Raw genomic sequence first — 25,024 nt, forward strand, 5'->3', positions numbered from 1 at the left:
CTGCTAAGGGAGTCAGGAAAATGCTGTACACGTGATAAAAATAAGCTAATTAATTTCAACAGGATATTCCAGATACAAAAGAGCAGCAAAGTGTGCTAATGATATGATCTGAAATCAGTCAAGTTTGGGTTTATTAGTTAGTATTAGTATTAGTATTAGTGGTTTACGCATAAATCTGTATATAGGTTCCATGTGACTGAATTGAGTAACATTAACACAGTTTTACGTCCAACGTAATTTGAGCTTTTTGCTGAGAATGGTAATATTTTTATGCAAACTATACAGCACATTTATTCTTAAATCTGACATTATTTTGTAATATGTTGTCCCTGGAGCTTGCACTTTCAGCCTAGTTGATTAGGGATTGAAGCACACAGAACATGAGCCTGAGCAGCGCAGGGTAACTGTCACTTGTCCGATTAGCGAGCTAATGTCACAAATTCTCCTGTCAGCGTGCGATGCGGTTGTGAGTCAGACTGCCGCTGCCTTCATGTTGTTTTGTGCTGAGATCAGGTCATGTGCTTTTGTTTACATTTACCATGTGCTTTTGTTTCTGCTCCGTCTTCACTTCTGTACAGTTTATTGGTGGCTCACCTTTTTTTTGCCAAGCCTTTAATTAATTTGTATTCATTTAACTAATTTGTTAATTTTCCTAAAAATTACATACATCATCTTATGACCATACGTGGATTTTCCTAAATAACACACAGATTATTATTTTTTTTTTTTTGGCTTTTCCAAATCCATTTTAAAAATTTAGATCAAGTATCTTTTTATTTCTAGATTCACGGCTATACAGTATGTGAATTCCTTGAAAAACCAACAAATTCTGCTATGATGGATTCTACCTTCCATGGTTCTGTCGTCTTGTTCCAGTCTCTACACAGTAGGAACCCTTAGTACAAATGGCCAAAGACAGCAACTGATTTAATTAAACAGAAATAAAAATACCTGTTTTTTGTGCCAGAATACCTGAAAACAACGTCTGTATCTGGCGCTGTATGCAAGCCGGAGCATGGCTTGCAGCGTTAAAGGTAAAATATGTGTGCTCATATTATTTTGTGGACAATAAGTCGTCTGAACTTCAGCCTGAGAGTAACAAACTAATTAATAATATCAGCGTAGCTAACCTTGGGCCATAGATACATGTCATCTACCCAGTCATTAAACTTGGAAGCACTGTGAAAAACAGCCTGCAGAAACATAGGGTTGCTTTGAATAGTAGCACTTACAGACCCTGTCAATGGCAGTGAACAACTTCAAATAGATAAGACTTCATGTTATAACTAGAATGAATATCCTGGTTACGTGACTGCACTTCTTTGTGCACAGATATAGCCGAGGAATGCTTTATAATCGCACTATCTGGTGTCATCCAGATGAGGATGGCTTCACGTTTCTTCCTAATATTGCCTCATGGAGGTTTTCTCTGTCTTTGTCACCTCTGGCTTGCTAAAAACCCTAAACAAATATATTTGAATTGAATTCAGTTCAATTCAGTTGAAAAGACTGATGTGAAACGTAATCACTATGTCATTTTTCCAACTTTAACATCACTTTATAAGAAAGAAACATACACTAATTTGACTATAAACACCAGAGGCTAGAAATGTTAAGCAGTTATCTTGTATGATACGTGACACTTCCGAGGTACAAGGTGGATAGATGTATTTCAATTATTTCAGTACCTCAATATGTAACAAAATTCCCTGGGTAATAAGTGTTATAAGTGTCTAATGACTTGGGCCTCAAAAAATGGTTGCCAATACCCTCAAACTTTACTTTTGTGAGCGGGACTTTAAGAAAACTGGCAAACTTAGCATTTATTTTTCAGGCTCTGCTTCTGGTACAATGCATTCAGTCTGCACAAGGCTAGCGGAATGATGCCTGTTCATTGACAGCTTGTCCAGCAACCTTAAAGCTCCACAACAAGAACAAGCACCTGTCACTTCCCCTGGCATACTTACTGTACCTCAAACAGGATTCCAACAGCAGAAAGACATTGCTGGACACAGTGAAGTATGATGAGTACAGCTGGGAAATCATCAGAGACCGCTGAAGGTGTGACACCACCACTCTTATGAAAACTAGATCTTATGAAACACAGCCCTGAATAAGGAGTTTCTTCAAGAATTCAAAGCTGGCGTCCACCGCAGGCCAAAGATACAGAAGATCCTGAAGTGCAAGGAATTCCCCAAGGAGCTCACTAAGAAGAATAAAGCAGCTTTGTCACAGTGGTTCAGGACAAACACAAAGCTGGCTGAGACTCTGGTGAAAAACTACAGCACAGTGGACCGAGGGGTGCAGGATGTCTCAGAAAGTCCAGTTTCTTAATGCTCATCTTGAAAAGTTCAAGGAGAACATGAGAGCATACTCAAAAAAAAAAAAACGAGGCCAACGCTTCCAAGGATAATGTACAGGGAATGAAGTTTATTTGTCATGTACACAAAATGTCAAGGAGAGTTCTGTACTGAAATCTACTCTACAGCTGTGCAAATACAAAATATATACTAAACATTCAGAATATATCAGCAAACTGGCCTGCATGCTCGAGTATACTGGGAAAGTGCAGAGCATGTACTGTAGGCACTGGAGTAGTGATAGGATGAAGTCTTTCAATGAAGTGTTTAATTCAGTTCAACGTGTTTGTATATCACTTTTAACAACTGACATTGTCTCATAGCAGCTTTGCAGAATTAGAAAAAGAATAAAAAATGTGAAAGTTTTAAATTAAAATACTATTTATCCTTAACATCTATCCCTAATGAGCAAGCCTGAGGTGACAGTGACAAGGAAAAACGTTTTTAAAAATATAATACACTACTATTACTACTACTTCTAATAATAATAATTATTATTAATACTATCTTGAATATAGTAATAGTTTTTCAACCAAATCACCCAATAGCATGGCCTCCAAATACTCTCACTCCAAACAGCCACCTGCACTCTCTCTCTGTCACCATCTTTCAAATTGTTTCCACCTGTGTTTATTTGGTTCATCGCTGTTTACAAGCACATCTGCAGATACCTACCTTGTACCTAACATTCATAGCCTGATCGACCTGTTCCTGTTTTGACCCTGTTTTTTGCCTGATGACTCTAGGATTAATTGTTAAGCCTGTTATGTGTTCCTATTATTTTGAACTGTACCTATTTATGTGACTTTCTGTATAAACTCCAGCATTTGCATCCTACCACAAAGTGTCTGCGTTTGTGATCGAATGAGTTTAAAGCATATGAATTGAATAAAGTACATTTCACTCCCTTGTTCATTCCAGCAGCTCAAACTCAGCTAAAAGCTAAAGACTGCTGAGATTCAGATCCTCCTCTTATCCTTCAGTGATGAAACAGAAATCATTTGTATATTTCTTTATTTATTTCGTCAGTACACGCATGCTCAGTTTCAGCAGCTCATCAGTTCTCAGCATGTCACTCATGTCTGAAAGCGACTGTTGGGTTTGAGGTTCAGTTGGGAGTAAATGTAGCGCTGCCGAAAAGAGCTGACAAAATCTGACACCATTATTAGGCAACATAGGATAATATACTTCACAAAATTGTCTGTATTGTTGAACTTAGTTTTCTGTTGAGCTTCTGTTTAATCTTGCTTTGTTTTTTTTTTTACCTGCACATTTATTAAAACTCAAAATGAATTTGAATACATTTCTAAATACAGGGTATTCAACACCTTCCCCTACCATCAACACTGGACAATTCAAGGATCCTCTAAGAGCTGCTAGTAAACAGTAGCTCCCACAATGGCACGAATCGACTGCCACTTTAAGTTTGGCACTATGATGTTGCTGTTGCAGAATGATTTACATAACAGGAAGCTGGAATAAAGCAATCGCATACAGTGTGTTTGTGTCGTATATGTCACGAACGCGGGAATAAAATGGACCCAAATGCAGGATAGCCAAATAAACAGGGTTTAATAACAAAAAGACACAAAACATGACACGGACTAGAGACAGGACAACAGGACAAAACAACAGTAGATTCCGCGCTGCACAGTTAAATAGACAAAGGTAATGACAATGGAAAACAGGTGTGTGAAACGGGAGGAGCAGACAAAGGCAGGGCAGACACGTGACGAGGAACATAAACAATTGCATGTGGCCAAAGTCTGGGCTGAGTCCTGACAGTATACTCACCATACAACATACAAGAAACGGAATTTAAACTCCAAGATGCTACAAAAACACACATCTAGTAAAACACACAAAGAAATCCACTGGATGTAAAGCATAACATGCTTTATTTATCACAAAAACAAACAAACAAACAAAAAAACAGCAACACAGATTAATACATTTTCTGACAGAAGCCAAAATATATTTTATTTACCTCAAGTAGATGAACACAAATGCTTTTAGCTTCGATGTTAATGCACAAAGTAAAACAGCATGCCCAGAAAATGCCAGCCTAAGACAAAGAAATTCCACACTTCTAAATACTTTCAAGTTGCTTTGGTTTGAAATAGCACAAACCTAGCTTCACTGCTATATTTAGGTGCTTATACTAGCTAAACTAACCTGAACGAAAGCTGAATGCGATATAAGTCCGGATGCTAAGCTGATAAGTCAAAAGATTACACAGAACACACAGCAAAAACAATTCAATATATCCACTAAAGAGGAAAAGGAGTGAAAGTTTAGAGCCTCAGGTACATAACTACTGCTAAGTAATGCTACATGCTAAAATCCACATGCATACAGACTTATAGCACTGAACACCTGAAAATGTTACATATAACACATTAATAATCTGAATAGATGTTAGAGGAACATATTAGTGACAACCTGAGCATTAATATTAAAGGTTCTGCACAGAAATGTTAGTAACAGCAGTTATACATGTAGCCCATATCTAAATACCACTGTTATTAAGCTAATCAACATAAAGACTGTGTTGGGTGTCGGTTCTGTTGCATCACATCAGTTTATACAAGATTACAGTGTTTAATGTGTTCAGCACCTACATTAGCGTTCATGCGCCTTACGTAAAAAAAAAATAGCTTCAAAGAAATTTGTTGTGAGAGAAAGTCAAGTAAGAAAACTCACAGCTTCCATGAGTTCCTTATAGAAAAAGTTAGTAATCTGCCTGAATTAAAAACTCAATAACACTTCCAGCTTTCTCATCTGGAGACTGACGGCTCATGGAAGCCACGGTTGCACAGTCTGCCAGATTTCACAGCAGGTTGTTGTTTTGCAGTGGTGGGCTTCAGAACATCTGCTAAATTTGCTGTATTTGTTCACTTCTCATCAGGAGCTTCATCAGCAAGGAAAAAAATACAACCTCAAATCTCATTTCTCCACAAGTTGATACTACGAATCTCTTCATTAACTGCATCCCTGCTGCTGGAGGCAATGTGCATGTCCCACTCATCTGAGTCAAATTACCATGCAATGCTTGATTAGCGTGTAGCCAAAATAGAAAAGTAGTACGGCATCAAAAGTATCGAATCTTGCAGAATCAGATCATTTACTAGATTCTTGTACTGAAAAGGTTTAAGCTTTTGAACGTCCAATATATTGTGTAAGTTGAATATCCCCATTATAATTTTGTACCAGTCTACTGAATCACCAGATCTTTTATTTTAAGTGATGTTGGTTTGTGTTTGAGGTTTTGGTTTGAATCAGGTTCATACTCACATCCTCCCTGAGGTCAGATCTTGATTCAGGTTTCTACCCTTTTTTTGTACCAAAAAATAAAACTCACTGAGCTTTGTAGTCATAATACTGTACATGGAATCTCTGAAGACGAGTGACTTTTTCCACTTTATAGAATTCTGGATATAGAATAATCTATAAAAATGAATCTTGTAAAAAAAAAATCTCCCTGTCAGCTGAATACTCTCAATCACTCAGACGCTCTTCCAGTCTATCTGACACAACTAGGAATCTTGGTGTTAAGGTCCAATTTAGGCCCGAAATCACAATTTCATGACACTGCATTAGATATGATTCAAGGTGTGATTCACTTGATTCACTTGTTTTTAGTCTTTACAGCACAGTGAAATTCCTTTCATTGCATAAGGCAGCTTGATAGGAAGTTGGGGTTAGAGAGCATGATCAGACATGTTACAGCACCCCATAGAGAGTTAAGGCCCTTGCTTGAGGCTCAAGAGTGGCAGCTTGTCAGCTTTAGGGCTTGAACCCTGAACTTCTGTTCAGTAGCCTGATAAGCGTGAAACCTCTCAAATAGCAAAACATGAAAATACGCTAGCAGAGTAATGTCTCGCTTGACTCTACAAACGTGATCAAAACCCGAGCTTATCTATCAGAGAACAAGTTGCTGCCATCACATGGAAGAAGCAAGCGTTGGTTAGCAGCAAATAGTGTAGAGGCTAGCAATAGTGAGCCTGGTCCTACACGCAAATGAGAAACTAACCAATTGATGACCTTACAGCCAAAAGAATTTGCAAATCAAACATCTCGAAATACTTTGTCTTACGGAAGACAGACACGTTTCAAGAGCAGGGGATTTACAAAACGTGTTAAAACCACAAAATTATACCAGCATCTTAGACTCAAATCACATGACATGACATGTGGGTAGCCAAAAAAGTTTACCTTCACACCTTTAGATCTCACAAAGAGACCGCAAAGTTGTTTCTGATTTAAAAAATATTAATAAAAATTCTACCATAATTTAAAGTTTATGTCAGTTCAACTAACTAAACAATTTTAACGTCGTGTCACTGAATGGTTAAATCTGAAAACTCACCACTAGTCTCAGTGGATTGTGTCCATTGATGTGTCCAAAATATATTGTATGTGAAAGTAGTCAGGACCACAGGTCAAACCCCCTCTAGTGGCACGTGACATGCTGGTTAAAGGATTAAAGCTGAGAACAGATGCAGCTGTCAGAAGTCAGATTGTGACCCTATTACACTCCTGCTACTCCTGCCATATTTCAAATAACTGGCATACCTCAGATAGGCCATGAGTATCTTGGTGGCAAAGCATTAAATCTCCCCCACCCATAATGACATGAGCACACAGAATGAAGCAACGATACACTTTCATTACACACACACAAAAAAATTCTCCTAACTGCAGTACATAAATGCCATTGAACCTGATTCGTATGTGTGGTTTAAATGGTACCTTCTTCTCCCTGCTGCCTCAAACAGAACAGGAAATGAAATTGAGTACAAATCAGTGCACTTATAAACCTCTCGGGTATTTTTAGCAGTGCATTTCCCACTTAGTATGACATGCTGTAGCACAGAGTGTGTGTGCGTGTGTGTGTGTGCGTGTGCAAAGCCATTTCTTTCAGCACGCAACACACATTTGTTTGCAGTGGTACACCTGTTCACATGAGCAACAAGTGACAAAAGAAAGAAAAGCATTTTAACTCAGTTATATCTACCTCAGTCACATGGTTCTCTGTTTGAGAGGCACTGAGCTGCAAATCAGCAGCTGACGGTTCTAAACCCTGTCTCCCCTACACCCAAGTCTATGGAACAATGAGACGTGTCTTACCAGCTAATTAAACACACTTTGAGTCTGTTGAATCTGAGTTCATTATACTGTAAACTTGATTCTAATTCTGTCCTGCCGAAGTCTTCAAACCTTCGCTGATGAAGACTCGAATACAAAGCTGACTGACGTAGTGGCAGTTCAAAGACGGTGTGATAGTCTCTAAGTGGTTCTATCCTCAGTAATCCCATAGGTCACAGCCTGTGCATGCAGATCCATCACCACCAAGCGACGAGACTCCAACCGGGGGTAGAATATGAACAGTGAATGAATGATTCAGCAATAAACTGAATTTTTGTAGATTAATGAGCTCATCCCAAATGCATCCTATACACAATCAGATGTACACATACATGTACACTAAATCTTGCTTCTGCAACAAATGATGTGAATGCAGAAGTGAACTTGAACGTAAAGTCATGTGGATATGGACTTTCCATAACAAATACCAGGACTTACTAAAACAATTAGAATTCACAATTAGATAGAATTGTATCAAAATCATATACTCATTGTAGTGTTATCTTAGGAGATCGGGTTATCCACACAAGCTCACTTACACACACACACACACACACACACACACACACACACACACACACACACACACACACACACACACACACACACACACACATGGAATGGTCTTAAAATGACAATAATATTGTCACAATCACAATTATTTCCAATATGTCATACAAAAAATGTATCTATCATGACAGGCCTGGGTAGGCATCACCGACATGACCCGCTCTGTACAGAATAAAAGAGAATAATGCAAGTGAAGAAAACAAATGAAAAAAGTTTTGGATAACAAACTAATACCCAGCACACACATCCTACACAACATCATTAGGGATTTGGCAAGAGTAATTTAGACAGAGGCTCAGGGATAGATGATGTGATTTTAATGTTACAAGAGATTAAAATCATGACACACTTCTGAATAATCGCATCAGACATAGAGGAAATCACTAGCCTGGATGCCTGAGACAAGCAGAACATACACTCAGGGTATCGGGTTCTTACTGGTAGTTGCCAAGCGTACGTATGCTGATACGGAGAGGAAGAAGAGATGTTTTGAAAGAAGTGATATGTTGATTAGATTTTTTATATCCACTATATAAGGTTCACCTGTGTTGAGCAGAGACGTCAATATATTGTGAATTCTGTGATGCTTTTCTGCTCATCATGACAAGTTATTAAGCGTTACCGTAGCCTTATGGTCAGCTTTCAGCAATCTGGTCATTCTCCTTAAACCTTGCTCATCAAAAAGGTTTTTCGCACCACTCTGTGTAAACTACAGACACTCCTTGTGTCCCAGGAGATTTCTGAAACACTCGAACCAGCCCATCTGGTATCAACAACCAAGGCTCTTATTACACTTTCCCCCAATTCTGATGTTTGATGTAAATATTAACTGAATCTATTGGCTGATTTTATAACTCCATAAATGCGCATGTGTACATGTATTCCTAATAAAGTGCCTCTTGAATGTCTATTACTTACTTTCTTCCATGTCATTGTGCACAGCTCTAGCCTTAGCTACCACCTTTTAGCCTAGTTAATTCAATATCTGAGCAACTAAATGAGACTCATCTAGAGTAGACTAGAGCTTCCACTTGTCTAGAGGGCAAGCTGTTACCTCTATCATTCGTTAACCCCTGCATCTGTATCATTATCTCCATTGCTGCTCATTCTAAGTCGGTGCAAGAACATTAAAATTTAATTTGGCTGCATTTCTGTTTATAGGTTGTTAGTAAAACGGCCAAACTTGCATTGCTGTGTCATAGCTCAGGGGTTCTTCCTGTGTCCCTGCTGGATTCCAGCACATTCATTTGTTCCTCTCATAAACATGCTCATTAGTAAAACTGGTCACTTCAAACTGCCGCTAGGTATAAAAGTGTGGTGCCAATGACAGACTGCTGTATTCCCACTGCAAGCCTGGTGTTTCCTGGTATGGCTCCTGATCCACCTCCTTCCCGACCGATGAATGAATGAATGGATAAATTAATGAATTGTTAATCAAAGCAGGGCAATATATATTGCTAATCAGGTAGTTGCGATATTTTTTTAGCAAGCCTATGAATATGAAGAGGAGTGCACATCCTCACCCAATCGTTTGAATAATCAAATCTTTTTCTTCTACTTTCAGCTTTTCGTGTTGGGGTCGCCACAGTGAGACATCTGTTTCCACTGAGCTCTAGCCTCATCATCCTATATTCTTGCACCAATTATCTTCATGTCCTCATTTAACACATCCATATATCTCCTCTTTGGTCTTCCTCTTGACCTCTTACCTGGCAGCTCCATCTCCAACATCCTTCTACCAATATAACCATAGCCCAAACCATGTCCAAACCATCTCAATCTATCCTCTCAGCCAACCTGAGCTGTCCTTCTGATGTGCTCTTTTCTAATCCTGTCCGTCCTCGTCACTCCTAAAGAGAACCTCAACATCCTCATCTCGTCTACCTCCATCTCTGCCTCATGTCTCTAACCCATACAGCACAGCTGGTCTCACTACTGTCTTGTACACCTTCCCTTTGAGTTTGAATAATCAAATACTCCTTTGAAATCTTTTATTTGATTGCCAAACATTTAAGCTTCCCTGTTTGTGAAAATCATTTGCCATGCAAAACCTCACAAACCTTTGGGTTTCTCTGAATCACAAAAGCCTTTTAAGCCTCAAAATGTACTTTTCATGGCTCATTATTATCTGGATCAACAGAGGAGGGAATTGTTAATGTCAAATCTGACACCAGAACCCAGTGTGTTGATATGAGAGCACGACCTCAACTGATGTCTTTGTCACAGCAAAACACTTTTCCATGCATACACAACAGCTGCTGTCTCTAAATTGAAACCGCACCCCAATCTCTCATAACCTCACTCTCACAGCAAAGTGATTTTTATCAGCACAGCACATCAAAACCAGCACAGAGCTGGAACACAATTGGATTACTTGGGCATTGTTTAAACCGAACTTACAAACCATGCCATCCTCTCAGTTCCAAGACAGCTGCCATGCACAGAGGCTACTTTTTGTTCAGAATGAAAAATGTACATAATTAAAAAGAGGTAACTGAAAAAAAAAAATCAAAAGCATTGCGACTGAGCAGGCAGTGCAATTGGACAGGAGTTTTGGTTCACATGTGTTGTATAGTTTCATATATATACATCATAACCCCAGAACCCCAGAAAGAAGTCCTGCTACATACGCTACATTACTTACACGAATAGTAAGGAATTAGTCAGCTAGATATGAGCTTGTCAGCTAAAAATAACATTTCAGAGAGCACAAATGAGATGGTATAACAGAATACATACTGTAATAGGTAGAGCAAGTACAAATACACATACCAGAGACGAACAGGCATTTAAGAATTGATCTTCACACTATGTTCTGACTGACAAGTTGACTACCATCAGCCTTAAATTGCATTCTACCAAAGTAAATTATCCATCCATCCATCCATCCAGTTTCTGTACTGCTTATCGTACAGATGGTCAGGAGCCAGGAGCTTATCCCAAGGTCCCTGGACCAGCGGCATCACACCAAATGTTCACAGAAGCAAGTGCTGGGCCCCTCAGCACAATAACCAACACTGCACCCCTGGTCCACACCTGTGGTTCAAAGTTATTTGGATATGCAAAGAGAACTCTGTTTATAATCACTTCAGTTCAGCACAATCTCACTGAGTTCACAACATTCTTGCAAAAACTCCAGATATAATTAAAGAAGCTCAATGAATATCTTAATCATGTCATGTCTGCACATTTTTGGTTATATTGAGAGAATTCATGACCATTCGGAACTCAAACGGTGAGCTCACACTAAACAAAAACTCCGGCTAGCCACAGCGTTCGTGCTCTTAACAGAACTCTTAGTGATCGGTTACGATGCGCAACACTATAAAACATGTAAACAGAAACCTCTGATGATCTTTAGACCACAAACCACAACTAAAGACAAGACCATTTGAAAGCAGCAACTAATCAGTGAGTACCAAATTAAGTCCATAATCAGGTACTACCAGTACTGCGGGGTCACATTTTTACAAATTCATGTGGTACCGGTTCATGGGCATATGGTAGCCTAGTGGATAAGGTGTTGGGCTACCAACTGGAAGGTTGTGAGGTCGACCCCAGGTCCACCAAGCTTCCACTGTTGGTCCCCTGAGCAAGGCCCTTAACCCTCAATTGCTCAGCTCTATAAAAATGAGATAACATAAGTCGCTCTGGATAAGGGCATCTGCCAAATGCTGTAAATGTAAGTTCAGTACCGACTCAGAATCAAGTTTCTGGAGAAGAAAAGAAGTATTCAGAGTAAGCCTTCAAAGCATGGGGAAAAAATGCAAACTCCACACTCACACACACACAAAGGGCAGATGCCAGAATTGATCCCTCAACCACAGCGGCTCAGGCTTAACAAAACTCATTAAGAATTGACACAGCGTTAGTGTTTTCTAATACAACCTGATAAGGAATACATTCTGAATCTACAAAAACCCTGACCAGGATCAAGTGGTTATTGAAGAGGAATGAATGAATGAATGAATGAATGAATGAATGAATGAATGAATGAATTATTTTCCCCTCTTGGCTAATCAAACATTTATTCATATTCATACTGTATACAATATTACTCCACTGGCATAATCATAGACAAAAGATAAAACCAAGCAAAAGTCAAAAAGCCTATATGATAATGGATATAATAGAGATAATATAATATATTAAAGGCCTTATAATAAACCACTCTATAATCCACATTCAGATGAGCACTAGTGCTGTGCTGCTTACAGGACAGGGATGAGTTAAATGTGTGTGCTTCTACTACATTTAAGTCCTCTGTAAGTGAGGGGAGCAAATGGCACCACACACACACACACACACACACACACACACACACACACACACACACACACACACACACACACACACACACACACAGCCAATGCAGCTGAACATGCATATCCATTACACACTGAAGTGATGGGTGTGAACACTCATTGTCCAATTTCACCAAGTGACAGCAGGAGAAATGAAGTTTGAGCAATAAACGATGTGCCATTTGAGCTGTAATGAGACCTCGAGCCTCTAAATGAAATTGACTTCATGCAGCATTTGAAGCACTTTCTCCATAAAGCCCATCAATCTTTTATCAATAAGCTTCATTCATTCACACAGTTACAGGTGCAAGACATAGGATGGTGTGTGTGAGACATTAAACTGCAAGTAATTCTAATTGTAAATATTACACAATGAACAAGGAAATGCAAAGGAGGCTTGATGCATTGGTTTGGGATGATAAAACAAAACAAAACAAAACAAAACACAAAACAAAACAAAACAAAATACAAAACAAACAAACAAAAAGACAAAACAAAACAAAACAAAAACAGCAATATAAACCTAAAACTGTGCAAGGTGTCACTGCTCTACAAAGTGTGAACGTTAATGTTATTTTGTAAGAGTTTAGTGGGCTGAGAAAGAATAATGAGGTCGTAAATCACAGCCTAGTGATTGTCATATTTACGACAAACAGTAACATTGGGGCGTTGTTTAACTGTCAGCTTCAATGTAACCATGTAACCGCTATGAACGCTCCCAATCTCTGTTATTGTAATAAAACCTTAAAGCTTAAAGAAATACTTACCCTTACATCTCGAAGCAGAAGTCCTAAGTCTCCACTTAGCCGCTTGTAGGAGGTTTTCCTCCCTGTTTAATCCAAACTAATCCTGACAACTGAGTGTGGAAATGTTGGAAACAGAGCACGCGCTCACTGTTGGAAAAGAGCGCGCGCTCACTGTACAGCTCACTTTATTACTGCATGCGTCTAAAGTCACTATGCGTGGTTTAGATATGCTGAAGGTCTGCTGTGTGCATGGTCTCCTCCTGGTAAAAGGGATGATGTGAATAACGGGGAGAGAAGCGATCATCATCCTTATGATCACAGCACCGTTATTGTGTCCGCCACTGCCACCCTGCGGTCAGTGAGGTGAAATGATGCAGTTTAGGGCTATTATTTTCTCTCCTCAAAAGGTAAAAGTTTAAAAAACGTGTCAGGATGCAATAACAATATGAAAACAACTGTGAAAAAAATTAGCATAGGATATTATTTTTACAACGTTTATCATGGATCTCAAGCTTTTTTTGTTGTTGTAGCTATTACACCTGAAAGATTTATTCAAACTTATTTAGTCAGGGTAAAACACTGAGAGATAACAATTACACGGAAGGAATTTGTGTGTGTGTGTGTGTGTGTGTGTGTGTGTGTGTGTGTGTGTGTGTGTGTGTCTGTGTGTGTGTGTGTGTGTGTGTGTGTGTGTCTGTGTGTGTGTCTGTGTGTGTGTCTGTGTGTGTTAGCCGAGTGGTATGTGGGTTGGTGTGTATTCATCAAGGCCATCAGTGTGTGAGAAGGGTGTCACTGGGTGTGTCTGTATATGGGGGCAATTTCTCACAGAACTTTGTACCTTCTGCAGGAAGAAAAATCAATGATGTCCGTCTGCCCTGCTCTGTACACTTCACATAAAAATACAACCAATCCCTTTTTACCCTGACATGTGCATGTTAAAAATCCCAAAAAATCCCTCTTATTTATTCTTCCTAGAGCATTATACCTGGTCTCAGCACTCCAAACTTAACTCCACAATATATTATTTTCCACAAACACAATATGCACACAGTCATTTTATAGTACACATTTATAAAGCGAGATGCGAGATTACATTAAGGTACCTCATGTTGTGCTATAATGATGTTGGGATTAGGATATGATTTCTGTAAATGATACTTGGTTGGTAATTTCATAAACACAAATAGAAAAAATAATTGACAAATATTCAAAAGCTGATTTCCCACCATGTGTTATATGCAAATTATCATCCGGTGATTAAAAATAATCAATCCTTTGAAATGTCTAAATACTTGTGAAAGACCAACTGAGTAATCTGTTTTTACTGCAGTATATTGATCCCATTAAAACATATTATATACCCTGGGCATATAATAGCATCCAAACAACAGCATTCAGGAGGTCCTGTTGAAGGTCCCAGGAGTAGCTTATAGACTTCAGTTCACAACATCAGAAACACCTTAAATGATGAAGTGCAATGATCCATGCATCCATTCATCCATATATCTGTCTATCCATCAATTTTTATAATGCTTATCCTATGCAGGATTGAACAAAGCCAGAGGTCTACCCCATGGGAATCAGGGCACAAGGCAGGGGACACTCTGGAGAGATGTCAAACTATCACAGGGCACAATCACACACTCACACACACACACACACACACACACACACACACACACACACACACACACACACACACACACACACACACACACACACACACACACTTTCACATACTTCAGACTTCAGACAATTTAGAGATACCAATCAGGAAAAACACATAAGGACTGGGGAGAAAACCAAAGTCCCTGCAAGTATTTTCTTGAAGGAAAAAATGCTAATATGCATGTGGCAGATGTTCTGATCTACAGTGACATATCTAGGGACATCATGGATTTAGTATTTTACGTTTTTTACAGTTTGCAGTCATTGATCATCCACTTAACAACAAACAGTAAGAAGCAAGCATATATAAACATTAGAACTGGTTCATTTGTTCAGTTATTACTGTGCCTTGTGGACTATATCTGAACAGTATATACCAAGTATTCAGGTCAGTACTAAATAAAATAGAAAATGCAATTTTTAAAACATATCTTTTTAATTATTAACATGCTGAACATTTTGCATGTTGCATGCGACTTGGCCCCAATTATATCAATAACATAAAAAAGATTCCAGATATAAATAAACGATAAAGATTTTCAACATTTATTTATTTATTTATTTATTTATTTATTTATTTATTTATCAAATTTACCATTCTATTGTTAATACTGTAACTTGGATATTAGATACAACATTATTGGATACATTTGCTATTACAGAAAGACAATATTTGTAACGACAGTTATAGGGTTCCTTTAATGTTTATAAGCATATTTTATTTACCTGCTAGAGTCTTTCCACGGACTCAACAGAACTCTGGGAGAATCTGCTCACCTGAATCGGGGACACTTCATGTTCATGTCTTTGGATGCACTTACACTTACTCGCCAGTAGATGGTAGTACAGTAAATAGTGTTTTTAGTGAAATCCACAAAAAGCCCCATGTACATATACAAAATAATTATTTTTTATCCCTGTAATGATTTTTTTTCTCCTTAATTTTTTCTTTAAAAATCATCTTCAATAATAAAAAGCTTTCATATTTAATATTTCATATTTATGATAAAAATGATCTTATTTATTAGAAGTTGATAAATTTTGAATATTTTTGTACACATTTGTAGCTGTAAATTGTGATCCTTGAATAACAAATAAAGATGGAATGAAGTGAGTACAGAAAGTCAAAAGACAAGTTTAAACTTGCACATCTGATCTGTAGCTATGTGAAATCTACACACTGACACTTCATAACAGGCTCCATTTATTCCTGCAGGATTCATCTGATATTTTGTACACCCTGGGGGCAGCAGCACTTATCTGCAGTATTTGGGATAACACTGAAGTGTGAAGAACATACACTTTTTCCTTTCCATGTACGCAGTATCACTAAAGATAATATTGGCAAAGTTCAGAATTGTGAAAGAAAATGGGAAATTTCACAACAGTTTATATATAAATACTTTTTCTCAATCACATGTGTCTGATTATTGCTTCCAGCAATTACTACTAAATACATATCTATCTATCTATCTATCTATCTATCTATCTATCTATCTATCTATCTATCTATCTATCTATCTATCTATCTATCTATCTATCTATCTATCTATCTATCTATCTGTCTGTCTGTCTGTCTGTCTGTCAGGATGTGCAGGGTGCCAACACTATAATTTAAGGATGCCAAACAGCCTATTACTCTGCACTGGGGGAGGAAACTGTAGTGACTGAAGGGAAACAGAATCAGATGGAGAACATGCAAACTGTTCACAGGGCAGAGGCAGAAACAGGGCTTTCAGTTTTTGAAGGCAGGAAAGAGTGACATTCTAAATATTAAATATATGATAAATAGTCAAAACATTTTCTGCGTGAGAAATACGATGTGTGGCAGGAGAACGTGACAAAAGACCGAAATGCGTGACACTTGACAGTCCTGCAGAAATGCACTAAACCCATTCCTCAAACCTCATAATGAATGAACTATAGGTTGAATTTTTAATGGCTTCATATTGAACATTGAACCCAGGTATTTCCAGACCTCCTGTAGGGCACCTGTGTAGGAAATAGGGAGTGGTTTGGGATTGTAAATGAAACCACGTGACTATACTAAGGTGAGCTCTGAAGTGGGCGTGTCTCCGAGCTCGAGGGCCTCAAACAGCAAACAGCGCAAACAGCACTGAGCGCGTGCGCTTACTGGGAGCAAGCACACTACCATATTGTTATTTCATGGCTTCCCCTTTCATGGCTTCCCCTCTAAGATCGGGCTTCCACCGGCTTGAGGTCCAAAAAACTGCATGGGAAATTCCGGAGCGATACACAACATTAAACCCTGTGGGCTCCGGGGCATATGGGACAGTATGGTAAGGGGAATATTTAATCTAACAACACTGACAGTTTAGCTTTACAACATGTGTACATACTTCACACTAACTACTGTAGATTATTGTGTTGTTTAATGCATAGAATTATAAGCACTTAGAATTCTATAACAATTCTATAATCATCTTCTATAACAATTCTGTAATAATCTTCAATAATAATTCTTATAATTATATAATACTATTATAAGCATTTATAATCCTATTATAATTATATATCAAAATGTTAAAAGCATATATAACAGTTATATAAACAAAAATGGCTCTGTAAGCTATACACAATATTATAGCTGTAGGTATTGTTTAATCTGTTTAGACAGTGATTTTCCCTCTTAGCCTGCATGTCTTTTCACTTTGTTAGGAGGAAAACGATAAAGCCGTCTGATATGAGAACGCTAGTTTTTTTAAGTTGTAGGAAATAACTAGGCTTATGTCTTGTGTCGCATACCAGAGGGGCAACAAGTTTCAGCAAGTAGACAGTGGGGCTTGGATAACGTCACCAAACGGTGCCTGTCATCATCATAAACATTTAAAAAACCTAAAACATGTTCAGATGTAAATATATACATATAAAACACTAATCTTCCAGGTGTGACAACAGGACATGCTCTGATTCCCTCACTGTCATTGAAAGATTGAATTTTTTAATTAACATGTTAGCTTAGTCTTGTGGAATACATGCTATCACAAAACTGTTATATTGTGCAGCTGAGGATCCCTGAAAAAAAAAAAGAAAAAAAAAAGTTTCTTCTTGCTCACTTACTATCCAACTTACTATCCTTACACTAACCATCTCTCCCTCACCTTTCCTGGACATCCCTCATGCAGACGATGATTTAGATGCCGGTAAAACAATTATTCCAAGCACTTACTGTATTCACTGTGTCTGTGAGTCTAGCTCTGCTATTGACCAGAAAACGAAGGAGAAGGTGGCCATTAAAAAGCTGTACAGACCGTTCCAGTCTCTGATCCATGCAAAGCGGGCCTACAGAGAACTCCGCCTTTTACGCCACATCCAACATGACAATGTGAGTCACAGATTCATATTGAGCCCACAGCAAAGCCTGGTTTGTAATAAAAATGTTATTACCCAAAATGAATAGATTAAACCACATACAGTGTGTTTAGACCATGTGTACTGTAGATAGAGAGAGAGTTAAAACATTTAACCTGACATAAAAGACATAAAATATACATCATTACAAGCCAGTGCTTGAGAAAGCACTGAAAAATCCTTGAACCTTTCTCCCTGGACAGACCTGTTTGGTGTTGGGTAAATAATCCACTTTGGGTCTTGTATTGTATATGGAATTAGTCTCAAGGACTTCACATACAGTGTACAGTATCTCTTTCTGGCTTTCATTCCCAAACTGGAAATTTAATCTCTTTAAATGAATATATTATCAACATCAAAGATGTTAAGATGCTGCCTGATTCACAGTATCACTGCATAAGCCCATAGTTGGTTAGATCTCTAACACAGAGGAAGCAAATATTCTAAACATATGATGTGAACAACATGCTGAAAACACACCCTTGTTCCTAACAAAGATAAAATAATTGTTAAAAACTTCTTTGTGCAAGATATCATATCCATTTGCTGTACATGCTGAGAGACTAGTGTGAGCATGCAATATGTATGATGTCCACAAACCTATTCAGCTTTGGTTTCTTTTGTACAAATAGTCTACACTTACTGACCACGTTCATAGGAACAGCTGTACCATTGCAGATGGAGGTGCTTGACAGAGGTGTGGTAGCCTAGTGGTTAAGGTGTTTAATTACCATTGTAAGGTTGTGTGTTTAAATCCCAGGTCCACCAGACTGGTCACAGCTGGGACCCTGAGCAAGGCCTTTAATCGCCAAGTGTGCATTTGTATAAAAATGAGATAAACTGTAAGTTCCTCTGGATTAGAGTGTCTGTCAATGCGGTAAATGTAAATGTGGGCAAATCCCCACACGTTAATGGAATGTCTGAGAAGAATGCATGTGTGATTTTTTTTTTGGTGTCCACATCCGTTTTGCCAAGTAATGCAGTGTTGTGTGTATATGTACGTTTTTGTGTGTGTGTGTGTGTGTGTGTGTGTGTGTGTGTGTGTGTGTGTGCATGTGTGTGTGTGTGTGTGTGTGTGTGTGCCATACAGTTACTTGGTAATGCCATTTGTGGCTCAGGATCTTGGGCACATATTGAAGAGGAGGAGGCTCACTGAAAAAGTCATTGTGTATTTGTTCTACCAGTTACTCAGAGGGCTAAAGGTCTGGGCTCATTCCTTTTTGTATTTTTATTATTCCACTGTTCACTATAGCAAAGAAAACATCAAAATGTTTGCAGTCTTTCTCTGTTTTTAACTAACAGCTTGCTAATAATCACTGAAATTCTTTTTCTTTAGTACATCCATTCTGCTGGGATCATACACCGGGTATGAATAACACAGCTCACATACAACACATCTGCCATTACTGATTACTAGGATTGGGAAATTTATTGAACTCATCCATTTTTAAGCGTAAACAATCTTATACATAAGAGCTATTCTGTTTACAACACAGAATACTACCACATGGAGACTGTAGTGATGTTATTAAAGTGAATTTATAGCACAGCTCTGTTGCAATCTCGACTCCTCCTGATCAGAAGCTGTTGATTCATTTTCAGTTATTAATGTGAGGATGTGGTAGCTTAGTGGTAAAGGTGTTGGACTGTTGGGAGGGTTTAAGTTTGAATCCAGCAAGTTGTCACTGCTGGGCCCTGAGTAAGACCCTTAACCCTCAGTTGTATACAATGAGAAAAAAATATAAGCTGCTAGATGCTGTGAATGTAATTAACTGTACAGTAGTGCCCTGTATACCTCTGTGTGGCGGCCCCAAGCCCAGACAAATTGAGAGGCTTAAGTCAAGGAGAGCAGCCGAACAAAAATATGCAGGTCGGATGATCCATGTTGGAGACCCTGGATGGGTCAAGCCAGAAAACAGTAGTAGACTGAAACAGTAGTGGCATCTGTAAAACAAATCAGTGGTTACATTAATGCCACATAACTTAGCTTTGGTTATTTTCCTACAACATCATGCCCTGTTGTGTCTTATACTATAGTTGTCAACACGTATGGCTTATTAATCTTTGAGTTTATGACATCCAAGTGGACTACTGCAGAAAATCATAGTTAAATGAACCTTAATTTTAGTTCACTTCAGTTCAGTGGGATACCCGGTATTTTGAGTTTTAAGATAAGATTTATGATCTTCTTCATTAGGATCTGAAGCCAAACAACCTTGCTGTTAATGAAAACTGTGAGTTAAAGGTAAGTGACATCTTGTGGAAAGATGCATCTCAGGATATTTTTAATAGTTGAATAAATGTCTCTTGAGCTAAAGATTTCTCACTCTTTCTCTCCTGAATACTTATCTATACACACAATCCCAGATATTGGACTTTGGCTTGGCAAGACATGCAGAGATGGAGATGACTGGCTATGTTGTGACACGGTGGTACAGAGCCCCTGAAATCATTTTCAACTGGATGCATTATACTCAGACAGGTGACTTTTAGTCTTCTTAATTGTTAATTCTCAAAATATAGTGTAGGAGTATATAACAGCGGTTGAAGACCTACTTATTCAGGAAACACTTCAACTAGCACTTCTTTCCCTATCTTTTGCATTTATTAAAAAAAAACTAAAAAACAAAAAAAAACTTTGAAACTTTTTCATTGTAACTTTGAATAATGTTTTAAACTCATGGTATCTTAAGAATGTAACCTAGTGAACCAGCATTAATGTATCCAATGATAGAGATTTAAACACTTATGTACATCGCTCTGGATAAGGGCGTCTGCCAAATGCTGTAAATGTAAATATAAGTATAGGAGATTATTTCTGGGAAGTTTCTCTTTTAATCTGGTCTAGAAGTGAGTGGTTTTTAACACACAGTAGTCTTGATAAGATAACATTACTGTCTTGCATCATGCAGTAAAAATAATACAAACTAGTTTTTGACATCTATAATTTCCCAAGTGACCTGAATTCTGTTCTCTGTGCAGTGGACATATGGTCTGCTGGTTGCATCCTGGTGGAGATGATCACCGGTGAGGTGCTTTTCCCAGGAAATGACAGTATCCTTTCTTTCCCTTTATATTTGTTCTCGTTAAACACTTTTGTATTTGTTCTGCATACCAAATTATTAGGATGAGCATATTTTCAGTGCAGGTCGTTTCCTAAAACCTAATTCATTCAGCAGTGTGGGAACAGTACTGTGTGTAGTGGTCTGGAAAAATCCACTGTATTCTGAATTCTGGAAAACAGTCAAAATCATGAGATGATTTTATGATCATTTGTTTTTAACCAAAACCAAAATTTTCTTTGAGTAATGGTGTCAGAAATTGTGTGCCTCTGGGGAGTGGAAAATCAGTCTCAAATGCAGGGATGGCAGCAAACAAAAAGAAACTAGACTGACCAAACACAGGGAAACATTAGGGAAGAAAAAATACTAAAAAAAATCTCCCTACAAAATAAACAAGGTACAATAAAGCCAAAAACAAGAACATAAAATAGAGAAGAAATCCAAGAAATCGGAGGCATGCAACGACAATGACACAGCAAAAAACCAGACGCAGGACCACAGGAATAAATAGGGAAGGTAATTGGGAAGACATGAGGAACAAGTGTGCAGAGGTGGGGATGGGAAAAGTATAGTACTGGGCAAACACGTGATCAAACAACAGCAACAAAACACATGGCACAAGACAAAGTCCCACTGGTGTTCAGACATGGTATCGTCAGAAAACTGCAAATATGCTCTGAGCAGAATCCCCAAAACATGATACAGTAGATGAGCAAATGCACAGAGCTTAATACTGAGCATGCAAAGCATATGTTGTGAATAACATATACAAAATGAAGCATATGTAGTTTTATTCTCATTAGGTCTTGACTTTTTGGACATCATGTGTACTTCAGCACGCTTTGCATTAAGGGGCCAGTTTAAAAAATGCAGCTATGAAAAAAACTTTCCATCTTGCAGAACATTGTCTGAGACTTTGATGGCTTAGTGTTCTTTTCTCATGTTATAAATAGGTAATTACATGAAATTGAAGTATGTATATGCGTAATCTATTCGTTTGTAATCAGGGACCGGCTGCCAAAGTGTTTGGGAAGTTAATAAGTTCAAATTAAAGATTACATTTTTCAATAAAAAGACACTAATAACAAGAATTTTAACAAACCAGGTAGAACTGAGAGAACCAAATTCCCCAAGCAACACTAGTGTGAGTCATGGATACCTCATTAGGTCAGCTGTTGGATTCCTTATCGGAAGGTCATGAGTTCAAATTCCAGCCATGCCAGGTGTCCATAGGGGGCAAAGCTCTATTTCCATACATTTCCCCATTCTCAACCCTGTCTGCAGGTTCCTTAATCCTGTTATCTAGGTATGGACCAGCTGAACATGATCCTCCGTCTAACAGGAACACCACACTTATCACTGGTGCAGAAAATGCAGAGCAAAGATGTAGGAATCCATTAAACTTAATTCAATCACCAATAATGTTTTTTAAGGCTAATTTTATTTCAAAGTTTGATTTCATGATGTTAAAGCTATACTGTAGTGGTCTGCTCTGCTCTGGTCTTTTTTTTAAAACTAAAAATGTAATTACTTATCTGCTTGCAGGCAAGAGCTTACGTACAGTCTCTCCCAGTCCAGAAAAAGAAAGTATTCAGAGACATCTTCCCATCCATGGATCCCAACGGTCTGTCTCTGCAATAATTAGCTCCATTACACAGAACTGTATAAATGTGAGGATGAAGGGAAATTTTGAATGGAACAACAAAGTACTGTGAGGGAAAGCTAGTCATTTGCCGTCATTGACATTATCACTTGTACTGACTTATCATTCTTTATACACTAGATGGAGCACAAACAAATGAAGTAGAAATCTCAGACTCATGACTGATTGTACTGGGAGGTTGGGAATTGTGGATTTAGTTTATTACTGAGTGATAAGGCAACCTCTAGTGATAGGATTATATGAGGAAAGCAAGGGTCGTTTAACTAACATTGTTTTCTACAGTAGTTAACCTGGAACAACCATGGGTAATGGAAATGAATTTTAACACAAGTATATAATGGATGTTTGTTTAATTAGCAAAATGATGGTGCCACCTGTTTGATATACTAACATTGATTACTTCAGCAGATTATGTTCCATGTTAATGAATTTATATGAATGAACACAATTTATTTCATGTTCCATGTTTTAACGTGTTAATGTATCTGTTGCAGTGTTGTTGTTTTTTTTTTGTGAATGTTGCAGCTAAAAATTGGTTTGTTTTGTGGCAGCTACTCCTAAAACTCACAATGCAGCTTGCTTTTTTGCAGAAAAATCAATTCGGTGAATTTGCAAGAAGAGAATATTTCTACTAATGAAAACCGAGATCTAATCACTTCCTATGAATGCTGTATTTATGTTTGACTCACAAGAATCGAAGAGGGCTTTGTCTGAATCTGGAAAATCTCCAACTCCTTCAAATATATCACAAATATATATTTGTTTAATTCTCTAAAATCTTAAAGGAAGGCGTTACCATGTACATATTTACTGCTTAAGCTGCATGCTGTGTGTATAAAATGAGCTTTTAATTATGTCCTTAGTTGTAGGGCTGTGCATAGTCCTAATGTAACATGTTTGATATGTTAAGCTGTGAATCTGCTTGAGAAGATTCTGATGTTGGACCCAGAAGCCAGACTGACAGCTAAAGACGGTCTGTCTCACCCCTACCTCTCTGACTACCATGACCCGGAAAACGAAGCCGAGTCTCCCCCTTATGACGACTCATTTGAGAGCCTGGAGCTGGCTGTTAGCGAGTGGAAGAGTGAGACACACACACACACACACATATATACACACAGGCTGCAACAATCACGTAATGAAATAATACCTTCAAGAATAATAATATTGATATAAAGTTGTTTTCTTTTTTCCAGGCCTTATACACATGGAGATCATGACATTTGACCCAGACAATCCTAGACAAACTGCAATATAACACCTCATCAGAACTGGGAATATACTGCAATAAAGTTACTACTGATTAAGCTACATGATAGTGTTATCCAACACACCAGCAGTGAGAGGAACGCCGTTTATTTACACAGCCAGCTCGAAGGTTACATTTTTCTCTTTTCATTTCACATGAATACCACGTTTTATGCTGTTGTTTTCCAAGTATTTGTAGTTATGTTAATAAAAATTAACCACTGAATATTCATTGAAAGGAAAACATTATTAAACATTATTAGAATACAATTTGAATAAAATTGTACACAGCAGAAGAAGGCATTAGAATTTCATGAGTGAGTGATGTGACATACAGCTAAGTACAGTGACCCATACTCAGAATATGTTCTCTGCATTTAAACCATCCAAAGTGCACACACACAGCAGTGAACACAAACACACCGTGAACACACACCCAGAGCAGTGGGCAGCCATTTATGCTGCGTCGCCCGGGGAGCAGTTGGGGGGTTCGGTGCCTTGCTCAAGGGCACCTCAGTCTTGGCCGGCCCGAGAGCCGAACCCACAACCTTAGAGTTAGGAGTCAGACTCTCTAACCATTAGGCCACGTGTTTGTGATTCTGATGAATCTGTGACTCTTCTCTCATACAGCTGCACATTGTAGGTGTACTATTATCATATACGTAGTTTCAGCCATTTTAGTACACAACTGGTCAATTTAAAAATGCCAGCAACATTGCTGAACGTATATGATAGATGAACCGAACAAATTAATCTAGGAGTCTTTTATGCATAATTAATTAATCCTTTATTAAAGCTATTTCTGATATCAAACAATTTATGGATGATTTTATATAGAACATTGTATAAGAGACATGGGCACGGGTGTAGGATAAATACTTTT

General features: G+C 38.1%; 2 protein-coding genes across 4 annotated transcripts in view; one reads left to right on the forward strand and one right to left on the reverse strand.

The window, feature by feature from the left end:
* Nucleotides 1–13,472, reverse strand: part of plxnb1a (plexin b1a) — a 61,465-nt gene extending 47,993 nt beyond the window's left edge. For 2 of the 3 annotated variants that reach the window (XM_047807416.1, XM_027145267.2), the window contains exon 1: nucleotides 13,150–13,472. The gene's annotated coding sequence lies outside the window, so the exon portion shown is untranslated. The remainder of the gene's footprint in view (nucleotides 1–13,149) is intronic. The other variant, XM_047807417.1, reaches the window with a different exon arrangement.
* Nucleotides 13,473–16,853: 3,381 nt separating this feature from the next.
* zgc:171775 (STKc_p38 domain-containing protein) lies at nucleotides 16,854–24,367 on the forward strand. Its single transcript, XM_047806772.1, is given in 11 exon segments — nucleotides 16,854–17,096; nucleotides 18,013–18,234; nucleotides 19,259–19,370; nucleotides 19,505–19,534; nucleotides 20,366–20,413; nucleotides 20,536–20,650; nucleotides 21,151–21,222; nucleotides 22,537–22,616; nucleotides 22,776–22,854; nucleotides 23,804–23,977; nucleotides 24,090–24,367. Coding segments are annotated over 11 exon segments (1,128 nt in total). The 5' UTR covers nucleotides 16,854–16,962; the 3' UTR covers nucleotides 24,152–24,367.
* Nucleotides 24,368–25,024: the final 657 nt, after the last annotated feature.

Source organism: Tachysurus fulvidraco, chromosome 23 (assembly GCF_022655615.1).
Source record: "Tachysurus fulvidraco isolate hzauxx_2018 chromosome 23, HZAU_PFXX_2.0, whole genome shotgun sequence".
Lineage (NCBI taxonomy): Eukaryota > Metazoa > Chordata > Actinopteri > Siluriformes > Bagridae > Tachysurus > Tachysurus fulvidraco.